Here is a 23,030-nt window from a genome sequence, read left to right on the forward strand (position 1 = left end):
ACTACTGAATCCAAATTTCTGGGCTGGAGCCCGAGAATCTGTATTTTTTACAAAATGCTTGAGATGATTCTGCCGGATGGGGGATCATCTCATTTGCACCCAAACCCAACCACCAGCTACCTAAGCAACTTGAGACAAGTAAACTCTTGGGCCGTTAGGGAAACAAGAAGAAATGATATGTATTGAGTAGACTTGACGTAGAATTAAACGAAATTACACATGCGATCTATCCCTATGTGTATTTCATAGACTGAGGTAGTTAATACTCCACTGGTGACTTAGAAGCTTCCCAGAGTCGTTTGCTGAAATCATGTTTAGCTTCCTCTTCAGTGTTTAATTCCTTATGGAACTTGGTTTCCCCTTTGTCTGTCACCAAGCATAAGGCCATATGTAGATGAATCATAAGACCATCATGCCATGTGTTCTATGAGCCTTCCAAGTTCATTGCTACAAGAAATGCTCAACATTTAATGCATATTGTTTCTTGGTATCTCTTTCCAAATTGCCAGTACAGTTTCCATTTCTGGGAAATTACATAGACATGTCTGGATCCAACTCTTTCATCTTTGCATTTCCAACTGCTCTGTTTTCCTTCTTTCTTCCCATCAAATTCTCATATTTTGACAGTTTTAAGAGCAGCTCTTCCTTGATCTTTTCCTTCCTATAGTATATTGAATTGAAATGAGCCCATTCTCCTTGGTGTGCCTTCTCTCCAAACACAAAATACTCTGAAGTTCAGATTCTCTTTCTGTGAGCGGGTTAACATCACAAAAAGTTTGTGGTTTCATCCATTATAAACGAAAGTGTTTTTAAATGAACTCTGCTTCTTTTCTCCAAGCATCACAGAAAGGTTGGGACACAGTGAAATGAACTTTCGGTAAGAAAAGTTACTTATTAAACAGAGTGGTGATAAAAAGTATGTAAATTGATAGAAAGAATTTGTAAAATGTAAAATGCTTTAACTTAAAAGGAAATACTCCTGTAGGCATCCACCCTGAATCAGAAGGAAAACACTCTGGTCTCTTGAAAAAGCCATTTACTCTGTTCGTTGTTGACAAAATGTATCCAAAAAAGCTCTTTCTGTTAAGAAGTGGAGGAAGAAGGCAAACTGCATGTGAAAGCATTTCATCATATTTCACGTGGGTATGTTACAGTTCTGCTTGTGTACCCAGTTGATCTGAGCACATCAACAACCGTATTAGCTGCTGACAGTGCTTTACATTGAACACATCCATTTGCAAAAATAGAAGAAATACTATATTCACATTTTCAGTCCTTTTTATTTAAAAAAAAAACGCAATGTGGTTTGAGTTGTGAATCCATTGAAGACATCTTTGATGAATCAACAGTCAAGGCATATGTAAAAAGTGATTTGGAAAATTTCTCATGGGTTATTGGTGGGGAGTGGGGAGGAATAAACTGTTGGGCATCTGCCCATTGTCGTTCTGGCTCATCCACTGGCCCTTTCACTCTCGAAGTTCATCTGTTACAGTGAAAATAACCACCCCCCTCCTTTGTCAACCTCTCTGAGATGTCTGGGATATGATTGACTACTTGCAAAGCAATTTCACATCATTGAATAACCGGTGCCCTCTCAATATGATGCATTGGTCCTCATCAGACACTCTGAAATAGCTTCATCTCAAGCATCATTCAATCTGAAAGCTTCCAAAAGCCGTTCGAGACTAACAGCTAACAATACAATTCAAAAAGTAACAACAACAAAAAGCCAAAGCATAGTGAAAAAATGAAAAAGAAAAACTTCCATCCCTACCTTTTTATTTTTTATGCCATTGTCCACCAGGGGGAAAAGTGCTTACCATGTCAGTACTAATGATAGAGCTTGAGTTCTATTTACAATCTTGCTACAGTTACTCATTTTCTTTATAACATACTTTATTGCATCAAATAAGAAGGTTGGTTTCCTTTTTTTTTTTTTTTTAAAGAGAGTAATCACTGGAATTCTACTGTCTACTATTTGGCCACACTTGCTCCCTAGCGGCTATTATGAAATGGTGACTTAATGAACAGAGATGAGAACATCTGGGCTAGACCTTTGAGCATTAGTTTACCCGGGCTTCAGTCATTCCTTAATGGAACATACTGATTTCCTGATTAAATAATTTAGACAAAGGGGAGAAGGGAAATATGATATGTACTATCTTCACTTCTCAGAATAATAGTTTATTAATGCTGGCGTAGATCTTTTTTGGGGCATAGATTTTTGTATCTATTATAATCATAGTTAACATTTAAGACTTTATCATATGTGAATACTATGAAAAGTACTTTAAATGTTGCATATAGTCAGCGGCCACACAATACGTACTTCTATCAACCACTATGTTCCTTTTTGTGTTACAGGGGCTAGAGAGCTAAAAAATGACATTAGCTGATTCCCTGGCATCTAGGATTCTCCAAGAAAATAAAACACCAAATAGATACACACTCCCACATGATCTTGAAGATGGAAGATGAGAGAAACTATTTGCTGAGGTATCTGCTACTAGAGGCAGTGGCTGCAGGCGAATTCAGCATTCCTGTGTCAAGACCATGGCTTTGGGGTTGTCATATATCAACTGATCATAGCAGTGACATTAGCCAACGCTCCCCGATCTCTGGGTTCCAGCTGTGTTGCTGACCACTGAGGCCCAGCTGTGGATCCCTGCCTCTTGCTCCTCCACATCTTCAAATCCTTTTGTAAGCACCCAGTTTCTTGCATTACATCACTTTGAACTGGACCATGTGGAGTAACGCATGTGTTTCTTTTTTTTTTTTTTTTTAAGATTTTATTTATTTATTCATGAGAGACACAGAGAGAGAGAGAGAGAGAGAGAGAGGTGGGGAAGCAGGCTCCATGCAGGGAGCCCTACGTGGGATAGATCCCGGGTCTCCAGGATCACGCCCTGGGCTGTAGGCTGTGCTAAACCGCTGAGCCCACCAGGGCTGCCCAACGCATGTGTTTCTTGCACTGAAATCTGACTAATTCTGAATTTGGCATCCAGATCAAGGTTAAATACAGGTGCTATGTGGCCTGGAATTCATCCTCACATCAGTCTGATGTGGGAGGGATTGTCTTTCTCCATTTGCTAAATGGGAGAACTAAAATTCAGTGAGATGGAACTCGTAGGGGGCTCAGCGTTTTAGCATCTGTCTTTGGCTCGGGCGTGATCTGGGATCGAGTCCCACATCGGGCTCCCCACAGGGAACCTGCTTCTGCCTCTGCCTGTGTCTCTACTTCTCTCTCTGTATGTCATGAATTAATAAATAAAATATTTTAAAAAATAAATTAAATTCAGTGAGATGAAATAACTTACTCAAAGTCACACACCTTGTAGATTGCAGAACCCAAGGTCAAATACAAAAACAATTGCAAAGTTTTTGAGCCTAACTACTCTACTAAACTGTGATGGTACAGGATCAAGGACATTGTGATTTGCACACAGTTAAAAATTAATTCTGTATTTTGCTACAAACTGCATGAGGGAAGAGGGAAGAATCTGTATCTTGTACATCTTTGAACAAGACTTCCGAATCCCAGAGCATGGCTCAGTATTTAGCACCTAGGTCCTTGGTAAGTTACTGCTGAAAGAATAAATGAATGAATAAATGAATGGCATTACGATGAGTCCTACTAAGGAAAGTGATGCTAAAGATGAAAAATTCATATGATGCCCTGCTTGTGGCTAAATCTCTGTAATTGCCAACTTGGTCTCATTAAGATGTTTCTCACTCTTCATGGGTCCAGTTGCCTCTGCTAAGAGCTGCCACAAACATTTTTATTGTGCCTGTGTCTATGCTTTTGGCTTCTGTTGGTTTCTGCTTATCAACAAGTTCTCCTGCCGTATTATTAAATTCATTCAGCAATGGAACGTTCAGTCTGGTAAGATGAGCCCCCAGGTCTGTCCCGTTCCAGTCTGTAGCACCTCTTTTCCTAAAAGGGTCTTTCTTTATAACTTATAAGTCAGTATTTCGACTCCAAATTCGAGGACATAGTTCTACTAGAATCTTTGTAAACAGTCTGTCTTTCTTACAAGCTTCGGAAGCCAAGGTGTGCTGTCTCCAAATCCTTTGCCAGTTTTCACCATGGTTTTTTCTGTGCTCATTAGCCATCAAGTTTTCTCTCAGCAGTTATGATCATTTGGGCCACCTCCCTCTTGCAGGGCTGGTGGCCACCAAAATCTGCTATATTTGTACACATTTTCATTTTATTGCCAAACCGAAGTGTATTTTAGAAGGAAATTTGATCCATATGTTTCTGATTCACCCACAATGAAGTCACCAGACTGTTTGGAGAGAACAGCCTGACAGCCACAAAGTCTTGGTAGAGTCTCTCTTTCCCTTTAGAAACAGGAAGTTAAGTATGTAAAAAGCCAGCACCTCAAATCTTGCCATGTTTAGGCTGTTGGTAAAACTCAGGCTTTGGGGAATGTTACTTTTACAAGACACATGCCTCCTCCAATAGGTCTGGCTTTCGGGGGATCTTGTGAACGTCCCAGACCTTCTTTCGAGGAGGGATGGAGCCGACTTCCTTCACTGACTCCTCCTCGGGCTCTCTACCCCGGCTCTAGGCAGGCTCCCCATCGACTGGCCAACATTCCCCAAAGTCTCTTGTTCTAATTCCCAAAGCTGCTGCCAGAGCCCTTGATATCATTCAAGGCAGTATGTGCCCTGTGTGCTGCCTACATGGTTCCCAGATATTCCCATGGTCAGAGGCTCACTGGCAGGTGAGAGCCTGTGGTGTAACCCAGCGCGGAGCCCGCCCACAGATTCACCCTCAAGGTAAGCAGGACCCCTACAGAGTCTGGTCCAGTTTGCTCATAAATATGTCATGCACAGTGTTCCCTGGAGTGCAGCAAATTGAGATATTTGGCTAGAATTCTGTGCCCTGACATTTCTTAACTGCTGCCTTTAGATTGTGACTGAGGAAAGAAGCGAAAAGTTCTATTGGCTGGTTTTAAAAGGACTTGAGGCTTGTACACAACTTGGTCAATCTGTCAACCCTACCAAAGTAAGAGGTAATAATACCACCCTGCCTTCTTTATATGTAGTCCAGGTAATCAACCTTTTACGACTTCTTTAAAACATCTCACAGAGTTCATCCATCAATAGATGAATGGATAAAGAGGCTATATATCTATAATGCACGACTACTCAGCCATCAGAAAAATGAAATCTTGCCATTTGCAATGACATGAATAGAAGTGGAAGGTATTAAGCTGAGTAAAATAGGTCCATCAGAGGAAGAATTATCCTATGATCTCACTCATATGTGGAATTTAAGAAACAAACAGAGGAACAACAGGGGAAGAGGATAGAATAAAATAAGACAAAATCAGAGAGGGAGACAAGGTATGAGAGACTGTTAATTATAGGAAACAAACTGATGGCTGCTGGAGGAGATGGGGTAACTGGTGATGGGCATTAAGGAGGACACGTGATGCAATGAGCACTGGGCATTATATAAGATGGATGAGTCACTGAACTCTATCTCTGAAACTAATAATACATTATATGTTAATTAATTGAATTTAAATTTAGAATTTTTAAAAAAATCATCAAATCGGGTGGCATTGAATACACTCACAGTGTTTTATATGTACCACCTCTATCTAGTGCTAAAACATTTTCATCACCCCCTAATAAAACCATATTCATTAAGCACTTTCCGTTCTCTATGTATTCTGCGCCAGGCCTCAACAACCACCAATCCGCTTTCTCTTTATATGGATTTGTCTATTCTCAACACTTCATATAAATGAAATCGTGTTGTATGTGAAAAAAAAACAAAAACCCATCCCACATAATTCATTCATTCAGCAGTTACTGCCTTTGTCAGGTGATAAGCAAAGTACCAGGAAAGGAGGAAAACTGAGGCACAATCCACGGCCTCAAGGAGCTTATCACCCAGTAGACCCAGTAGAGTGAGGCAGATACGTAAGTGAATACGGACTAGCGTCTTGGTTACGCCACATAACCACTTGGCCTCAAATGCTTTATGGAGAAGATGTGAGGATGGAGGACTACGTGAACCGTGTATATAAAACTCCCCCTGCGTATGTATTAAGTCTTCGGGTTACGGCCTGATACGGAGACTGTCTGGAAGTAGGTGTGAGGTCTCACGGGAACACAGAGTGAGCCACAGGGGAGTTGGCCTGCCTGCCCGGGGCGGGGGGTGCCTTCTCACCTGACTCTCTATCTAGGTGAAACCTACGGGGAACAGTATCCACTCATGACGCTGGGGTTCATGCTCTCCCTGAACTGGGATTAAATACGCTAACAGAGAGACGGCGCACCCACCCCATGTCGGGTCTGCCTAGCTCTACAAATAGCTTCCAGAGGTCCTAAGACCTAGAATTTCTCTGTGCCCTGAAATTTCAGGATTTCTAGTTTCCTTGCTCTCCCCCTTGTATTTGTCTAGATTACAGACGGGTACAGCCTTTGGCCTTATCCGCACACTGCTCCTCATGATCTTTCTAAAATATGAATGTGGTAAGGCCCCCACCCCTTATCAGGTCCTCTTGGGACTCCCATCCTTCCGGATAAAGTCCTCACCTTGAAGTGTTGCCCACATGGCTCTCACGACGTGGCATCTGCCTCGGTCAGCAGGCGTGTCTCCTGGCTCTGCCCTACCTGCTCCCCTTATGCTACCACCGGATTGAACCCCCTTCATGTGCTACTGTCTATAGTTCTGCACACGCTTGCATTCCTTTGCCTGAAGGATCCCGCCTTCCATTCTCCCTCCTGGCTTTGAAAAACTCCGTTAAGACTCAGCTTGGGTGTGACCTTCTGGCTTCCTTTCCTCCCCCATTCTGGGTAAGCGGCCCCTTTTGAGGGTCCTCCTATTATACAGATTCTGCCATGACTCCTGCTACCCTACGGGATCCCTCTGTCGTGGGTTCCTTGGGCTGGTAAGTCATTTTTGTCTCTCCACCCAGCATGGTCATGACGTGTGAGGCATTTGTGAATGAATCACACAACCTCAGAAAGAATCTCAGGTATCCTGTACTTGTATGTGCAGAAATGCTCTTTCCGAGAGAGGGCATGCCTAGATCTCACCTGATTTTGAGTGGTCCTTGGAGGGAGGGTGAGGGAGAGGCTGGCCGGGAGGCACATACCAGTTCCACATGCTCCTGGAAATGCACTGTACTCCAGAAAGCGTCTGTGACTGGGAATCCAGCATGTTCTAACTTCACAGCCCACTTCTGGAGACCCATGGCAGCCGTCCTGGGGCCTGAGTCCAGCATCTCACTAGGTAAATGTCTAGACATTAGGCAAGGCCAGGTTCCACCAGTAACCTCTGAGCTGGAGCTGCTGCAATGTCCTGCTCACCCCCTGCTTCCCTCGCCTTTATGCACCACCCCCTTTGGCCAGAGGTGCAGCAGACACTGGCTTCCCATCTCCCCACAGCAGTGCTCCTTCCCGCCCCCGCCCCACCCCCCACTTATGTTCTACCTACATTAGCATTTTCTACAAGTCATTGCGTGAAGAACCCCAAGAACAGTGCTTCTCAACCATTTTCAACCCACACTCCCAGCTACTTTCCCTTTCTTTTCCGCACATGCCCCGCAGCCCAGCAGCACAGACAGTGGCTCCCCATGCCCTGCCCTGCCACCCCACCTGCCCATAGTACCCCCCCCCCCCCCCCAGGCCCGGCTTCCTCTAGCAACCAATCTGACATTTGCTATTTTAAATAAATGTTTGTCTTCTTGGCTCCCTTGTGCCTCTGGGCCAGGGCCGTGGCCCCTTGGGCTGTGGCAGACACAGAATGGAGTCTAGACTTCTGGCCTCTGGGGGTGGGGTGGGGAGGGGGCGTGCCTCTGGCTACAGCTGTTGGCTGTTATCTGAGACATTTCTCAGTGACCCTCCTGTCTCTGAAAGGTTTCAAAAGAAGGGGGAGGTGGGAAGGGTGGTTCTGCTGCCTTTTGTGTCCCAGTAAATAGGAAAGGTCCTCTCTCTCTTTCCCAGCAGCAAGAATGGAGGCAATTCTCTTCTAGAATGTTCTATGAACTCCTCCAGTGCTGAGGCTACATGTCCACCTCATGCCATGTTCTCTGCTCCCCAGGACCTCCACCTGGCTGTGCCCACAGCCAGGAGTCCAATCAGGATTACTGGCTGATGCTGCTGGAGCCTGTGCCTTACATTCTGGCCACCGTGTTAAGTGCTCTTTTTTCTTCTTCCTTTAGTCTTCTTTAATTCTCTCTGTATGTGTGTTGGGAGTAGCTGGTGGGAAGAAATATAAACCACCTTTCTGTTTTGAAAGATCCTTGGGGGGATCTCTGCAAAAAAAACTGGTAGACCTGGGAGGTGAGTTAGTGATCCTCCCAGCTCCCAGGAAAATTGATGTTTCTTCTGTACATGCACCCTCACTCCCCCAGAAAGAAATGGCCCCTTAGAGTCTCTTAGCCTGGTGATGGTCTCCCTTCCTGACTGTTTCAAGTCACCTTCCTCCTTCTATGAGAATCCCTTCTCCTCCTAGGGACTCGGACCCCTAAACCATTACCACCACCAGATCTTTTCTTCTGTGGAACCCTCTGCTATGTCCCTGCACAGAATCTCCAGGGAAATTCTCTTCATTAATCTTCCTTTTTGGTTCCTCACCTTTTGCATCGCCTTATCCAGTAAAGCTTTATACCTTGTGCTATGTTGTTATTTCTAGGTCAAGGCTTTCTATACATAATCCACCATTACTTTTAAACCATTAATTGTGATTGTATTGTAGAAACTTTCAAAATGATCACAAATATAGAGATAGAAGTACAACGAAACCCCATGTACCATGAACCAGCTCCAATAGTGATCAATTTACGGCCAATCTTGATAGATCTATACCTCCAAAAGCCCTCTGCCATCACTACCAATGGGTTATTTTATTTTATTTTTTTTTAAGATTTATTTATTTATTCACAACACACACACACACACACACACACACACACGCACACACAGAGACAGAGAGAGAGAGACACACAGAGAGAGAGAGAGGCAGAGACACAGGAGGAAGGAGAAGCAGGCTCCACTCCGGGAGCCTGACGTGGGACTCGATCCCGGAACTCCAGGACCGCGTCCCAGGCCAGAGGCAGGTGCTAAACCACTGAGCCACCCAGGGATCCCCACAATGGGTTATTTTAAAGGAACTCCAAGACAGCTTAGCATTTCATCAATTCAGAATGTATCCCCAAGAAGTAAGAGCTCTTTTAAAAAAAATAGCCAAAACACCATGTAACCCTTAAATAACCCCAAATATCCAGCCCATCACTACTCAATTGTCTCATTGATATCTTTTTAATTTGATCTGAGGATACAAGTAAGACTTACACACTGTATTTGGTTTGTTGTGTCTCTTAAGTCTTAAAATCTGTAATAGTCCCCCCTGCCTTTTTGTTTCAATTCCTGTCATTTATTCATTGAAAAAGCCTATAGCCTCTGCATTCTAGATTTTGGTGATTGCTTCTCAGTTGTGTATTTAACATGTTTCTCTACACCCCGTGCTTGCTATTGGCAGGGAGTTAAATCTAGAGGTTCAGGTTAAATTGTTACATCAAGGAAATTTTGTTTTTTTTTTTAAATAAACTTATTTTTTACTGGTGTTCAATTTACCATCATACAGAATAACACCCAGTGCTCATCCTGTCAAGTGCCCCCTCAGTGCCCGTCACCCATTCACCCCCACCCCCGGCCCTCCTCCCCTTCCACCACCCCTAGTTCGTTTCCCAGAGTTAGGAGTCTTTATGTTCTGTCTCCCTTTCTGATATTTCCCACACATTTCCTCTCCCTTCCCTTCTATTCCCTTTCACTATTATTCATATTCCCCAAATGAATGAGACCATATAATATTTGTCCTTCTCCGATTGACTTACTTCACTCAGCATAATACCCTCCAGTTCCATCCATGTTGAAGCAAATGGTGGGTATTTGTCGTTTCTAATGGCTGAGGAATATTCCATTGTATACATAAACCACATCTTCTTTATCCATTCATCTTTCGATGGACATCGAGGCTCCTTCCACAGTTTGGCTATTGTGGACATTGCTGCTAGAAACATCGGGGTGCAGGTGTCCCGGCGTTTCATTGCATCTGTATCTTTGGGGTAAATCCCCAACAGTGCAATTGCTGGGTCGTAGGGCAGGTCTATTTTTAACTCTTGGAGGAACCTCCACACAGTTTTCCAGAGTGGCTGCACCAGTTCACATTCCCACCAACAGTGCAGGAGGGTTCCCCTTTCTCCGCATCCTCTCCAACATTTGTGGTTTCCTGCCATGTTAATTTTCCCCATTCTCACTGGTGTGAGGTGGGATCTCATTGTGGTTTTCATTTGTATTTCCCTGATGGCAAGTGATGTGGAGCATTTTCTCATGTGCGTGTTGGCCACGTCTATGTCTTCCTCTGTGAGATTTCTCTTCATGTCTTTTGCCCATTTCATAATTGGATTGTTTGTTTCTTTGGTGTTGAGTTTAATAAGTTCTTTATAGATTTTGGAAACTAGCCCTTTATCTGATACGTCATTTGCAAATCTCTTCTCCCATTCTGTAGGTTGTCTTTGAGTTTTGTTGACTGTATCCTTTGCTGTGCAAAAGCTTCTTATCTTGATGAAGTCCCAATAGTTCATTTTTGCTTTTGTTTCTTTTGCCTTCGTGGATGTATCTTGCAAGAAGTTACTGTGGCCGAGTTCAAAAAGGGTGTTGCCTGTGTTCTCCTCTAGGATTTTGATGGATTCTTGTCTCACATTTAGATCTTTCATCCATTTTGAGTTTATCTTTGTGTATGGTGCAAGAGAGTGGTCTAGTTTCATTCTTCTGCATGTGCTTCCCAGCACCCTTTATTGAAGAGACTGTCTTTCTTCCAGTGGATAGTCTTTCCTCCTTTATCGAATATTAGTTGACCATAAAGTTCAGGGTCCACTTCTGGGTTCTCTATTCTGTTCCATGGATCTATGTGTCTGTTTTTGTGCCAGTACCACACTGTCTTGATGACCACAGCTTTGTAGTACAACCTGAAATCTGGCATTGTGATGCCCCCAGATACGGTTTTCTTTTTTAAAATTCCCCTGGCTATTCGGGGTCTTTTCTGATTCAACACAAATCTTAAAATAATTTGTTCTAACTCTTTGAAGAAAGTCCATGGTATTTTGATAGGGATTGCATTAAACGTGTACATTGCCCTGGGTAACAGTGACATTTTCACAATATTAATTCTGCCAATCCATGAGCATGGAATATTTTTCCATCTCTTTGTGTCTTCCTCAATTTCTTTCAGAAGCGTTCTGTAGTTTTTAGGGTATAGATCCTTCACTTCTTTGGTTAGGTTTATTCCTAGGTATCTTATGCTTTTGGGTGCAATTGTAAATGGGATGGACTCCTTAATTTCTCTTTCTTCAGTCTCATTGTTAGTGTATAGAAATGCCATTGATTTCTGGGCATTGATTTTGTATCCTGCCACGCTACCAAATTGCTGTATGAGTTCTAGCAATCTTGGGGTGGAGGCTTTTGGGTTTTCTATGTAGAGTATCATGTCATCGGCAAAGAGGGAGAGTTTGACTTCTTCTTTGCCAATTTGAATGCCTTTAATGTCTTTTTGTTGTCTGCTTGCTGAGGCGAGGACTTCCAGAACTATGTTGAATAGCAGTGGTGAGAGTGGACATCCCTGTCTTGTTCCTGATCTTAGGGGAAAGGCTCCCAATGCTTCCCCATTGAGAATGATATTTGCTGTGGGCTTTTCGTAGATGGCTTTTAAGATGCTGAGGAATGTTCCCTGTATCCCTACACTCTGAAGAGTTTTGATCAGGAATGGATGCTGTATTTTGTCAAATGCTTTCTCTGCATCTAATGAGAGGATCATATGGTTCTTTGTTTTTCTCTGGCTGATATGATGAATCACATTGATTTACGAGTGTTGAACCAGCCTTGTGTCCTGGGGATAAATCCTACTTGGTCATGGTGAATAATTTTCTTAATGTGTTGTTGGATCCTATTGGCTAGGATCTTGTTGAGAATTTTTGCATCCATGTTCATCAGGGATATTGGTCTGTAATTCTCCTTTTTGGTGGGGTCTTTGTCTGGTTTCAGAATTAAGGTGATGCTGGCCTCATAGAATGAATCTGGAAGTACTCCATCTCTTTCTATCTTTCCAAACAGCTTTAGTAGAATAGGTATGGTTTCTTCTTTAAACGTTTGATAGAATTCCCCAGGGAAGCCATCTGGCCCTGGACTCTTGTGTCTTGGGAGGTTTTTGATGACTGCTTCAATTTCCTCCCTGGTTATTGGCATGTTCAGGTTTTCTATTTCTTCCTGCTCCAGTTTTGGTAGTTTGTGGCTTTCCAGGAATGCGTCCATTTCTTCTAGATTTCCTAATTTATTGGCGTAGAGCTGTTCATAATATGTTTTTAAAATCGTTTGTATTTCCTTGGTTTTGGTAGTGATCTCTCCTTTCTCATTCCTGATTTTATTAATTTGAGTCTTCTCTCTCTTCTTTTTAATAAGGTTGGCTAATGGTTTATCTATCTTATTAATTATTTCAAAGAACCAACTCCTGGTTCTGTTGATCTGTTCCACAGTTCTTTTGGTCTCAATTTCATTTAGTTCTGCTCGAATTTTAATTAACTGTCTTCTTCTGCTGGGGGTGGGGTCTATTTGCTGTTTTTTCTCTAGCTCCTTTATGTGTAAGGTTAGCTTTTGTATTTGAGTTCTTTCCAGTTTTTGAATGGATGCTTGTATTGCGATGTATTTCCCCCTCAGGACTGCTTTTGCTGCATCCCAAAGATTTTGAATGGTTGTATCTTCATTCTCATTAGTTTCCATGAATCTTTTTAATTCTTCCTTAATTTCCTGGCTGACCCTTTCATCTTTTAGCAGGATGGTCCTTAATCTCCACGTATTTGAGGTCCTTCCAAACTTCTTGTTGTGATTAAGTTCTAATTTCAAGGCATTATGGTCTGAGAATATACAGCGGACTATCCCGATCTTTTTTTTTTTTAATTTTTTATTTATTTATGATAGTCACAGAGAGAGAGAGAGAGAGAGAGAGAGGCAGAGACACAGGCAGAGGGAGAAGCAGGCTCCATGCACCGGAGCCCAACGCGGGACTCGATCCCGAGTCTCCAGGATCGCGCCCTGGACCAAAGGCAGGCGCTAAACCGCTGAGCCACCCAGGGTTCCCTATCCCAATCTTTTGGTATCGGTTCAGACCCGATTTGTGACCCAGTATGTGGTCTATTCTGGAGAAAGTTCCATGTGCACTTGAGAAGAATGTGTATTCAGTTGAGTTTGGATGTAAAGTTCTGTAGGTATCTGTGAAATCCATCTGGTCCAGTGTATCATTTAAAGCTCTTGTTTCTTTGGAGATGTTGTGCTTAGAAGACCTATTGAGGGTAGAAAGGGCTAGATTGAAGTCACCAAGTATAAGTGTATTATTATCTAAGTATTTCTTCACTTTGGTTATTAATTGGTTTAAATATTTGGCAGCTCCCACATTCGGGGCATATATATTGAGGATTGTTAAGTCCTCTTGTTGGAGAGATCGTTTAAGTATGAGATAGTGTCCCTCTTCATCTCTCACTATAGTCTTCAGGGTAAATTTTAGTTTATCTGATATGAGGATGGCTACCCCTGCTTTCTTTTGAGGACCATTTGAATGGTAAATGGTTCTCCAACCTTTTATTTTCAGGTTGTAGGTGTCCTTCTGTCTAAAATGAGTCTCTTGTAGACAGCAAATAGATGGGTCCTGCTTTTTTATCCAGTCTGAAACCCTGCGCCTTTTGATGGGGTCATTAAGCCCGTTCACGTTCAGAGTTACTATTGACAGATATGAGTTTAGTGTCATCATGATATCTATTCAGTCCTTGTTTTTGTGGATTGTTCCACTGAACTTCTTCTTAAAGGGGAATTTTAAGAGTCCCCCTTAAAATTTCTTGCAGAGCTGGTTTGGAGGTCGCATATTCTTTCAGTTCCTGCCTGTCTTGGAAGCTCTTTATCTCTCCTTCCATTCTGAATGAGAGCCTTGCTGGATAAAGTATTCTTGGCTGCAGGTTCTTCTCATTTAGGACCTTGAATATATCCTGCCAGCCCTTTTTGGCCTGCCAGGTCTCTGTGGAGAGGTCTGCTGTTACCTTAATACTCCTCCCCATAAAAGTCAGGGATTTCTTGTCTCTTGCTGCTTTAAGGATCTTCTCTTTGGAGAAGATTTGGAATTTGCAAGCTTTACTATTAAATGTCGAGGTGTTGAACGGTTTTTATTGATTTTAGGGGGGGGGGGATCTCTCTATTTCCTGGATCTGAATGCCTGTTTCCCTTCCCAGATTAGGAAAGTTTTCAGCTATGATTTGTTCAAATACATATTCTGGCCCTCTGTCCCTTTTGGCACCTTCAGGAACCCCAATTAAATGATTAATTAAATGAGGTTTTTCTTCCTCAGGCTGTTATTTCCCTTAATCTATATTTATGGTCTTTTAATTGTCTCTTTTTTCCTCAGTTTCCCTCTTTGCCATCAACTTGTCTTCTATGACACTCACTCGTTCTTCCACCTCATTAACCCTCGTCGTTAGGACTTCTAGTTTGGATTGCATCTCATTGAATTGATTTTTAATTTCTGCCTGATTGGATCTAAATTCTGCAGGCATGAAGTCTCTTGAGTCCTTTATGGTTTTTTCTAGAGCCACCAGTAGCTGTATAATAGTGCTTCTGAATTGGCTTTCTGACATTGAATTGTAATCCAGGTTTTGTAACTCTGTGGGAGAGAGGACTGTTTCTGATTCTTTCTTTTGAGGTGAGGTTTTCCTTCTAGTCATTTTGCTCAGTGCAGAGTGGCCAAAAACAAGTTGTATTGGGAAAAGGAGAAAAAGAGAGGAGAGAAAGAAGGAAAGAAAAGAGAAAAAGAAAAAAGAAAAAAGAGAAGAAAAAGAGAAAGAAAGGGGGAAAAAGGGGTGGGGGGAAGCAAACAAATCAGAAAGCAAAAAAAAAAAAAAAAAACAAAAAACAAAAAACAAAAAACAAACAAAAACAAACAAAAGAAAAAAACCACGGGGGAGTACCTTCTGATACTTTAAGTCCCTTGACCTCCCCTGGAACTTGTCCGTCTCGCTGGTCTTCTGGGGGAGGGGCCTGCTGTGCTGATTCTCAGGTGTTAGCACTTGGGGGAGCTGCTCTGCCCCTGCCTGGTGCAGGGCTCAGTGGGGGGTGTTCACCCCGTGAGGCCCCAGGAGGAACAACCGCAGTGGCGGGGGCAGCTCTGCAGCCCTGGAGTCAGCTCCCGCAGTAGCTCCGGGGCTCTCCGTCTGCAGGGCCTGGAGGCTCCGGCCGGGGCCGCTGATCTGCTCAGCTGGGGCAGGAGCGTCCTCGCTGTCCTGGGCCCTCCCGGCCTCTGCCTGTCCCGGGGGGAGGCCGGATCCTGGGCTGTGTCCCGGCGCCCTGTGCTCCGGGGCCTGCGCTGTTGGATTGGCGCTCCCGCCCCGCAGCCCCCTCCGCGGAGCCGCCCCCTGAGCCCCTCCGAGCTGCTCCGGGTCCCCCGTGCGCGCTGCAGCCCTTAGGGAGCTCGGTGCACTCTCCCGGGGTGCAGGTGCCTGTTAGTGTCCCCGGGAGCCCGAGGGCATCCCCGCCCTCCTGGGTCCTGCTCTAACTCCCTGCGGGCCCCTTTCCGCGGGGAAGGTTGGTGCAGCTCCTGCTCCTCCGGGACGGGGCTCTCCTGTCCTGGGGACACTCGCCCCGGCCTCAGCCCGGCTCCTTACGGGGCCCCTCCCCCTTGGAGGCCTTTTGTGTCTTTATTTCTTTTTCCCCGTCTTCCTACCTTGATAGAAGCGCGGACTCTTCTCACTGTAGCGTTCCAGCTGTTCTCTCTTTAAGTCTCAGGCTGAATTAGTAGATTTTCAGGATAATTTGAAGGTTATCTAGGTAATTTGGTGGGGACAGGTGACCTGGGGACCCTACTCTTCTGCTGTCTTGCCCCTCCTCCCGTCAAGGATATTTTGTTGATATTACTTCTTATTAATCATACCAGGAGGCACATAATATCCACCCCTTTTTGATCAGATTTACCAGTGGATTCTGGTGCTCTGGGCCTGATCTAGCCATTAGGCATTAACTCCTTGGTTTTTCACCCACTGTCATAGAACCCATTGATAATGATTGACCCCGAGGATCTCCTTTTGAAATCTACATGAGAGAAGTTATTCTGTCCTCTTCTCTCTCACAGGCCCTGCGTCACAAACTTTTATATTCCCCAGTGACTGCCAACATGGCTCATGCTGCTACTCTTGACAGTGGTATCTTTTTTTTTTTTAATTTCTAAAAATATTTTATTTAATTTCAATTTGCCAACAGATAGTCTTGACAGTGATTTCTAACCTTTTGAGAGTCACAGATCCCTTTGAGCATCTAGAACTTTGTAAGAAGAAGAAGGAAAAAAAACATCTACGCTTAGGCGCTCAGATTTCCAGTTAGTATCAGAATATTCTGGCCCTTGGGTTAACCCTGAACTCTACAAACTTATGGTGCAGCTTTGATTTTGTACAGAACCTTGGTACTTGACCTTCCCCTCTAACTTGAAGACTTGACCTCTCACATTGATGATTCTGTCTTTTGTTCTCTGACCTCATGGCTTTTCTGCTTCTTGAAGTCCATTGGTCTTTGGCTCCACTCACTTCTATTTTTTTGTAGTTGTCCCAATGGAGACATCATTTATTGCACGTGAAAATTTTCCTTTGTCAAGGATCCAAACTCAGCTTCCCCCCTAACTGCCAACTCCTTGACTTTGTTTTCATCCACATCATTTCCTACATTTTTCTGACTTCTCAAATCATTGTCTCAGCCCAACCCATCACAAAGTCTCACATCTATAACGGGGCATCTCAGGGTTGCCTTCTCTGGGCATTTAGGATCTTTGACTTGTTGGTGTTCTACCGTGGGGCTCACTCTCTTATTTGCCCTCTCTGCTTTTCTTCGGAAGTCACTGAGAGTGGCCACGCTGACAGGGCCTTCACAAATTCAGACTAAGTTGAGTTGATCTCCTGGTGCAGTTCACCCACTTCCATTCCTACTCCCCTATTTCTGTGCTACTCAGATGTTGTTTTTGGACCAGCATCAGCATCACCTAGAAACTTATAAGAAATAAAAAATCTAAGGCCTCTCCTGGACCTACTGCATCAGAGTGTGCATTTTTAACAATATGTGAATCATAGTCACATGAAAGATTGAGAAGCACCATCCTATCTGTTCCCCATATTGGTCACTCTAAATTTTTCTCACAGTACTTAATTCTTGATTCTTCCAATGATGGCTCTAACAGTACTTAATTCTCGATTCTTCCGATAATGGCTCTATCAGGCAAAGTCCAATCAGGAAAACAGAAAATACTCTAAAGATTTCAAACAGAAGGAATCTAATATAGAAAACTGGTTACCCAGGTGGTGGAAGAGCCAGGAAGCTATATAGGAGTGGGTTAAATAACCCAGGGGTTAACAATATGGCAGAAGCCATGGCCTCCTTATGCTGCAGGGACCAGTGGAGGAGGCAACATGACTGGAGGCCAGAGGCCATGCTCACCTAGAGGAGACAGGCCCTCAGAGAAGATGCAGATACTAGGAGAGGAAGCACAACACGGTGCTGCTTCCCCTTCTCTCACCTTCTACTTTCCTCAGTGACCTCACATGAAATGTGAGCAGAGAGCTCAGCTGACAAGAGAGCCTTGGAAACCCAGCCTGCCACTCCTAGAACGACAGAGCAGAGTGCATCTGAGGGCAGACAAGCCCAACAGGGGCACAGTGACCTCACCTCCTTCTGCTCACCGAAGCTCTCTAGAAAAAACGTCTCCTGCTATGAAAAAGGTACCAGTGCCTTTCTCGATTTTTACAGACGATAACAACGGACTCACGTGTTAGCTAAAGACGGTCAGTCTGTTTCTAGTAGATGAGTCACCGACGTTTAGACTTCATGTGCAGTCACTAAAATTCAAACCAAGAACATCCATCTTCCTCCCTCAGTGCCTTCTCACTGCGGCCTCCCTTCCATAGACCAGGACATCGAGGCCACTTCCTTACAGTGAAGAGCGGTAAAGGACACGGAAATGATCTCACCAGTGCCCTGAATCCTGCTAGCATTCCACTGAATTGACTTTCTGACTTGAAAGGACGGGGCTGAATGAAAACTGTACCCCTTTTCAGAAACAGGCAGGGAGCGCACCCGCATCTGCTGCTCCACACTTTCAGAGCAGTGTGGAGCTGACCAACCTCCTCTGTGCCCACGAGGAGATGCTCTGTGACCCAGACTGTGGGCTCTGCTGCCCTAGGACCTTGGTGGTGTGAACCTGAGTCACTGATGCACCCACAGTGCCCAGCCCCATGCCTGGCAGGTGGCAGCAACCCCAAATTTGCTGCATAAACAACAATAACTCAGAGGCAAAGACCTCAGTTACCATGTACCGACTGTATCACTTCCACTTTCCACAGAAGCCAGGAGTCTCAGCCCCACCATTTGTAAAACAGAGATATAGTGCCTGTCCCCATTTACTTCACAGTATTAGTGTTAAGATCAGATAAGATCCTATCTGTGAGTTTGTTCCAGTAAAAAAATAAATTGTTTTTATAATGATCTAAATAAAAAAGCTTCACATGCCAATGCTTGCATACATGTTTATTAAGATGTAGCCAAGTGAAATGTGTCTGCTCCTCCTCTCGAGTACAATCTTCTTTATTGATGTGTAACGACGCCCAAGGGCTGGGTGAACTACATAATCAAAATCAAATGCCAGTTTTTTACATACTTGGCCAAAAGAGTGCAGCCCAAAACACCATTTTAAGCTGCAAGAAATCTGAGGACATTTCATTCATAGCCTTGCTTTTTACTGTTGTTGATATATACACTTTACTTTCAATGCCCATCGCAGATCCACATTTAAAAAGAAAAAGGCTCTTATTCTAATTTAGTAGAAAGCAGAGCTGTCAGTGGAAAGGACAATGCAACATCAAATACAGCTGCTTTTCATCCATACTAGTCTAAATTAGAAACATGCTGCCATTCACAGGGGCTCTAATTGCACGTGCACATAAGCAGTACCGAGACCTAACCGGCGGTGTGGGTTTCTACCAGCATCTTCTCTTTATTCTGAGTCCTTATCCTCATCTGAAAAATGAGGGACTGACTTCTTTGCGACCACGTTGTCCAGTCTCTGTCCTTGCAGATATGGGTTGACACTCTGAAAAAAACACGGTTTGGTATTACACCTGAACATCAGATATAGACGTCTCACAAAAGGTGCAAGTAACAATGGCCTCCGGCCCTACTGGGTCAAGAACAAGGTCACAGTGGTAACTACCACCTACCAAATGATTACTCTGGTATATCTTCAATGCCTCAGTGGCCCGAGAAACACTGTCTCCCTGACAGATGTGTCTCATTGTGTCTTTCACGCAACCCAAGAGTTCTTTATCGAATGCAATCTGTCTCCTTCCTGCTTTTTGGCACAAGGATTTGGAGTGAGCCAGCTGATAAATTCTGGGGACTAACTTAGATACCAAGCCCCATATAACATAAGGTTATTACTCTACGGCCTTATTCAGTGGGAGAGAGAATATTTTATAAGAATGTTCTAAAGACGACGACAGAACATGACCAAGCAGGAATCGGCATCTGCAACTGGTCCTGGGACGTCCCGTTGCTGTATCGGTTCTTCTATGCTGGTATTCCACCTCAAGGGGATTCATCGGCAGCCCTAGTAATTATTTCCACCTTTCGTCAGTCAGGTTCAAAAGCTAAAGAAAAGAAGCAAGCTAGACACAAGGTGCCTTTATTTTTGACTCAGGACTTCACAGTCTGAAATCTTTCATCAGTTGCTATTCTGAATGAGTCAAGGTTTTTCCAGTCCTTCTCTAATACATATCTATTTTTTGAGGTTTGGATTTGAACTAGTAATTGGAGCTTTACAACAGAGTATTTAGCAAGCAGGAAAAAATTCAAAAGTTTTGGAGGATATTGGTTTTTTTCACCTTCCCGTAACTGAACAAAAATATAAGGAAGAAGCTGTAGCTACAAATGATCAGTAATCCCAAGTCCCTGGGGAATGAACTGTGGCAGCTCACAGGTGGGTCTCTCTTGCCAATGGGACATCGGCCTTGCCTCTTTTGAAGGGTGAGCAGGTCATTCTCCAAAAGAGAAGGAATGGAACCTGAGTTTAGTATTTGTAAGTGTCCTTCCACATTTTCACAGCTAAAAGCCTGAATCATGGAAGACCCCACTCATCCAGTAAAAATGCATTGCAAACAAGCTGAGAATTACAAAGTATGGATGTCTTCACATCTGAAAAGAGACATGTCGCAAAAACACAGTACTTTGCTGGGAAGACATCTTTAAAATATTTAAAATAACGAAAATACTTTTTACATCAGAGTGTGTCCACTGGAATGGGCTGGCTTACTCCAGAGGGTCACATGGGAATATCCAGGAAGGTGATGCAAATGTAGACTGAAAAATTCTACTCAACATCAAAAATACCTTTTTTGTTTTTTAGTAATAATATTCTGAAAATTCCAAGTTATTAAAAAGGGTATGAGATTTTCATATTCTTCAAATATGGAAATAAAAGATTGATAGACTCTTTAAGATAAACAGTAGATCTCAAATATTGACAAGATGCATCTTAACAAAGTTTGCAAAGGTGATCATTTAAAGGGGAATTGATCTTTTACTCATGAAGCAACCTGGAGTTCTGCTGGATTTGAGCAAATACAAAAAGTCCCATAAAACCACCTGGGGGTCTTTTGTAAGTCCAGGGAGAACCTCTTGTTGAAGGGACTTCCCCACGACCAAGTCCTCCTGCCCAGACGCAGAAAATGTCAAATGCTGGAGGGCAGGGGAAGTAAAAGGAGTAATCACTTGAACTTTTTTTGATAAATGTTCATTAGTAATGAATCTTATACTTAAGAGGAATACTAGGAGTGAGAGTTTATTTCAATTACCCACTGAAGAACTCAAGGCACTTATATATTTTTCTTCTTTCTTGGGTGAGAGATACTGGCTAGGTTACAGAAGGGAACACTTGTTCCATTTCAAAACTGGAAGGCCCATTGGGACCAGATTCCTGCTTTCAATGTCCTTTGGAAATCCACAGCAGATACTGAGCTTTGTTGGAGAAACCCTTGGTGACTGGTGCACCTGGGGAGGTGATTAAAGTTTTCAATCAAGTGGAAGCATCACCTGAGGCCTCATGGCAGGGAAACAAATTCTGTTTTCCCATCGGTCCTGAGGGGGCCAGGATTTATAGCAGGACCACAGGGTTTTGTAGCTGTCTGAGAAACGGGAAGAACTTGATATCACTGGGTCAAAATGACCCTTATTTTCGTAAATCGTAAGCCTTTCCTATGTGGAGGAAATTGAGGCCAACATACAATCCTTTGTAACGTGTGTCCTAGCCAGAATTCTGAATTTTGGTAATCACTGGTCTTACGGAAAAATGACCTAAATCCTGACCCATGGTCATTATCCGAGTCAGGCCAGAAAGGATGGTGAGCCAGGACGTAGAAACAATTAAAGCTTCATCCTGTTATTCATTTTGGGTCAGTCATTGGTCTTATTTGGGAATGTTCTTGTTGTGCCACGGGGAGATATTCAAGCCATCTTATTGGTAAATTATGTGTATTCTGAGCTTCTGAAATAGAATTTCTTGATGTTCTCTCAAGACCACATTACATCCTTCAGACCCTTTCTGCCACCATTTGCCACTGGACACTGTAATCACCCAAGAAAAACCCCTAATAATCCTATTAGCTCTCCCGAAGAAGATGTTTCCAGACAACTGCTTCTCGATAGAAAACTGGCCTCGTGTCATCTGTATTTTGTCAGGCAGCACAGGGGCTTGGAACCTTGCGTCGGGGCCTATGAATTAATGTTGCATCCAGAAAATCTACACTTCCTCCAGCACTCTGACCGGATTCAGCCAAACCATGCAGAGTGGCCGCAACTACCACTGTCCAGATTCCCAGATGATGCCAGGATCCAGGCCACTTGCTGTTCTAAATACACAGTCAGTGGCCTTGGGTATACGGTTTGGCAAGTATAGTTACCTAACGCGGTTACTATCCGGCAACGCTTGCTATGGACTAGCAGGACTTTAACATCTTCTTCCACCTAATCAGAAAAATGAGGCAGGTGGCCAGGCCCTTCACTCCACTAGGGCACTAGTGGATTGTCAGAATCAACACTGACCACTGACTCAGTCTCATGACATTAAATGCATCGGAAACTCAAAGCAAACTTGACCTTCAGCTTTACAGGAGGCCATACCCAGCAGCTCAGTGCATGATACCCAGACCAATGCCCCACCATGGGCAGCCCTGAGATGGTGAATAACTAAGCCTGAGACCAGTTCACCAGTCAGAGGACAAATACAACAGATCTAGTAGATTTTACATCGGTCTGGCGAGGTGCAGAAGAGGGTATGTAGGAGGAATGAGGTTTGTTCATCTCATCTTTTGCCCCTACATTCCTTCAGAAGTATTGTCTGGAGCTTGCAGGTCAGCAACCACTTCCTTGCTCCTGTCCTGTGTTTTTATAGAATTGGTGCAGGTGTGTGAGCAGTTGCCCCCAGTGGCCTAGAGCTCCTCTGAGGAAAGATACCCTCACGTGCTCCCTGAATTCCCACATCTGTGGGAGGGATGCAACCCATATTTCTCGAATGCAGTGGGAGTGTGGGAGGACCACAGAAGAGCGCTCCACTATAAAGCATGTGCTACATCGTGGTCATGCCATTGCAGGAGCCAAGGGTGCAACCCTTGCTACTCAGGACCCTGGTCCTGCCTTCCCAGGGTTGCTGCATGTGAAAGGCTTCTGCTTTTTGCAACAACTGAGGGTTACACTCAGAAAGCTCCAGGCATCCCACCAACAGCCCAGCCGGCCGCACGTTACCCTCCGCTTTCGTGTCTGTCCTCCCTTCATCTTCTCATAAAGGAGTTTCTTGTTCTAGAATGGGGAGAGAAGAAAACACAAATGCAGAAGTATGGATCAAATTTGGTGAATGTCTATTTTAGAAGCAATACTTGGTGTGTCCCCCT

The 23,030-nt window shown here is 43.8% G+C and overlaps 1 protein-coding gene across 4 annotated transcripts in view; it reads right to left on the reverse strand.

Moving 5' to 3' along the window:
- Positions 1-18,603: 18,603 nt before the first annotated feature.
- SCG5 (secretogranin V) overlaps positions 18,604-23,030 on the reverse strand; it is a 54,660-nt gene continuing 50,233 nt past the window's right edge. For all 4 annotated transcript variants that reach the window (XM_025998408.2, XM_025998410.2, XM_072738198.1 and 1 more), the window contains exons 5-6: positions 22,885-22,938; positions 18,604-19,180 (exon numbers count right to left, since the gene is read on the reverse strand). In XM_025998408.2, the coding sequence (XP_025854193.1) occupies positions 19,085-19,180; positions 22,885-22,938 (150 nt within the window). In that variant the 3' untranslated portion in view covers positions 18,604-19,084. The remainder of the gene's footprint in view (positions 19,181-22,884; positions 22,939-23,030) is intronic.

Source organism: Vulpes vulpes, chromosome 15 (genome assembly GCF_048418805.1).
Source record: "Vulpes vulpes isolate BD-2025 chromosome 15, VulVul3, whole genome shotgun sequence".
Lineage (NCBI taxonomy): Eukaryota > Metazoa > Chordata > Mammalia > Carnivora > Canidae > Vulpes > Vulpes vulpes.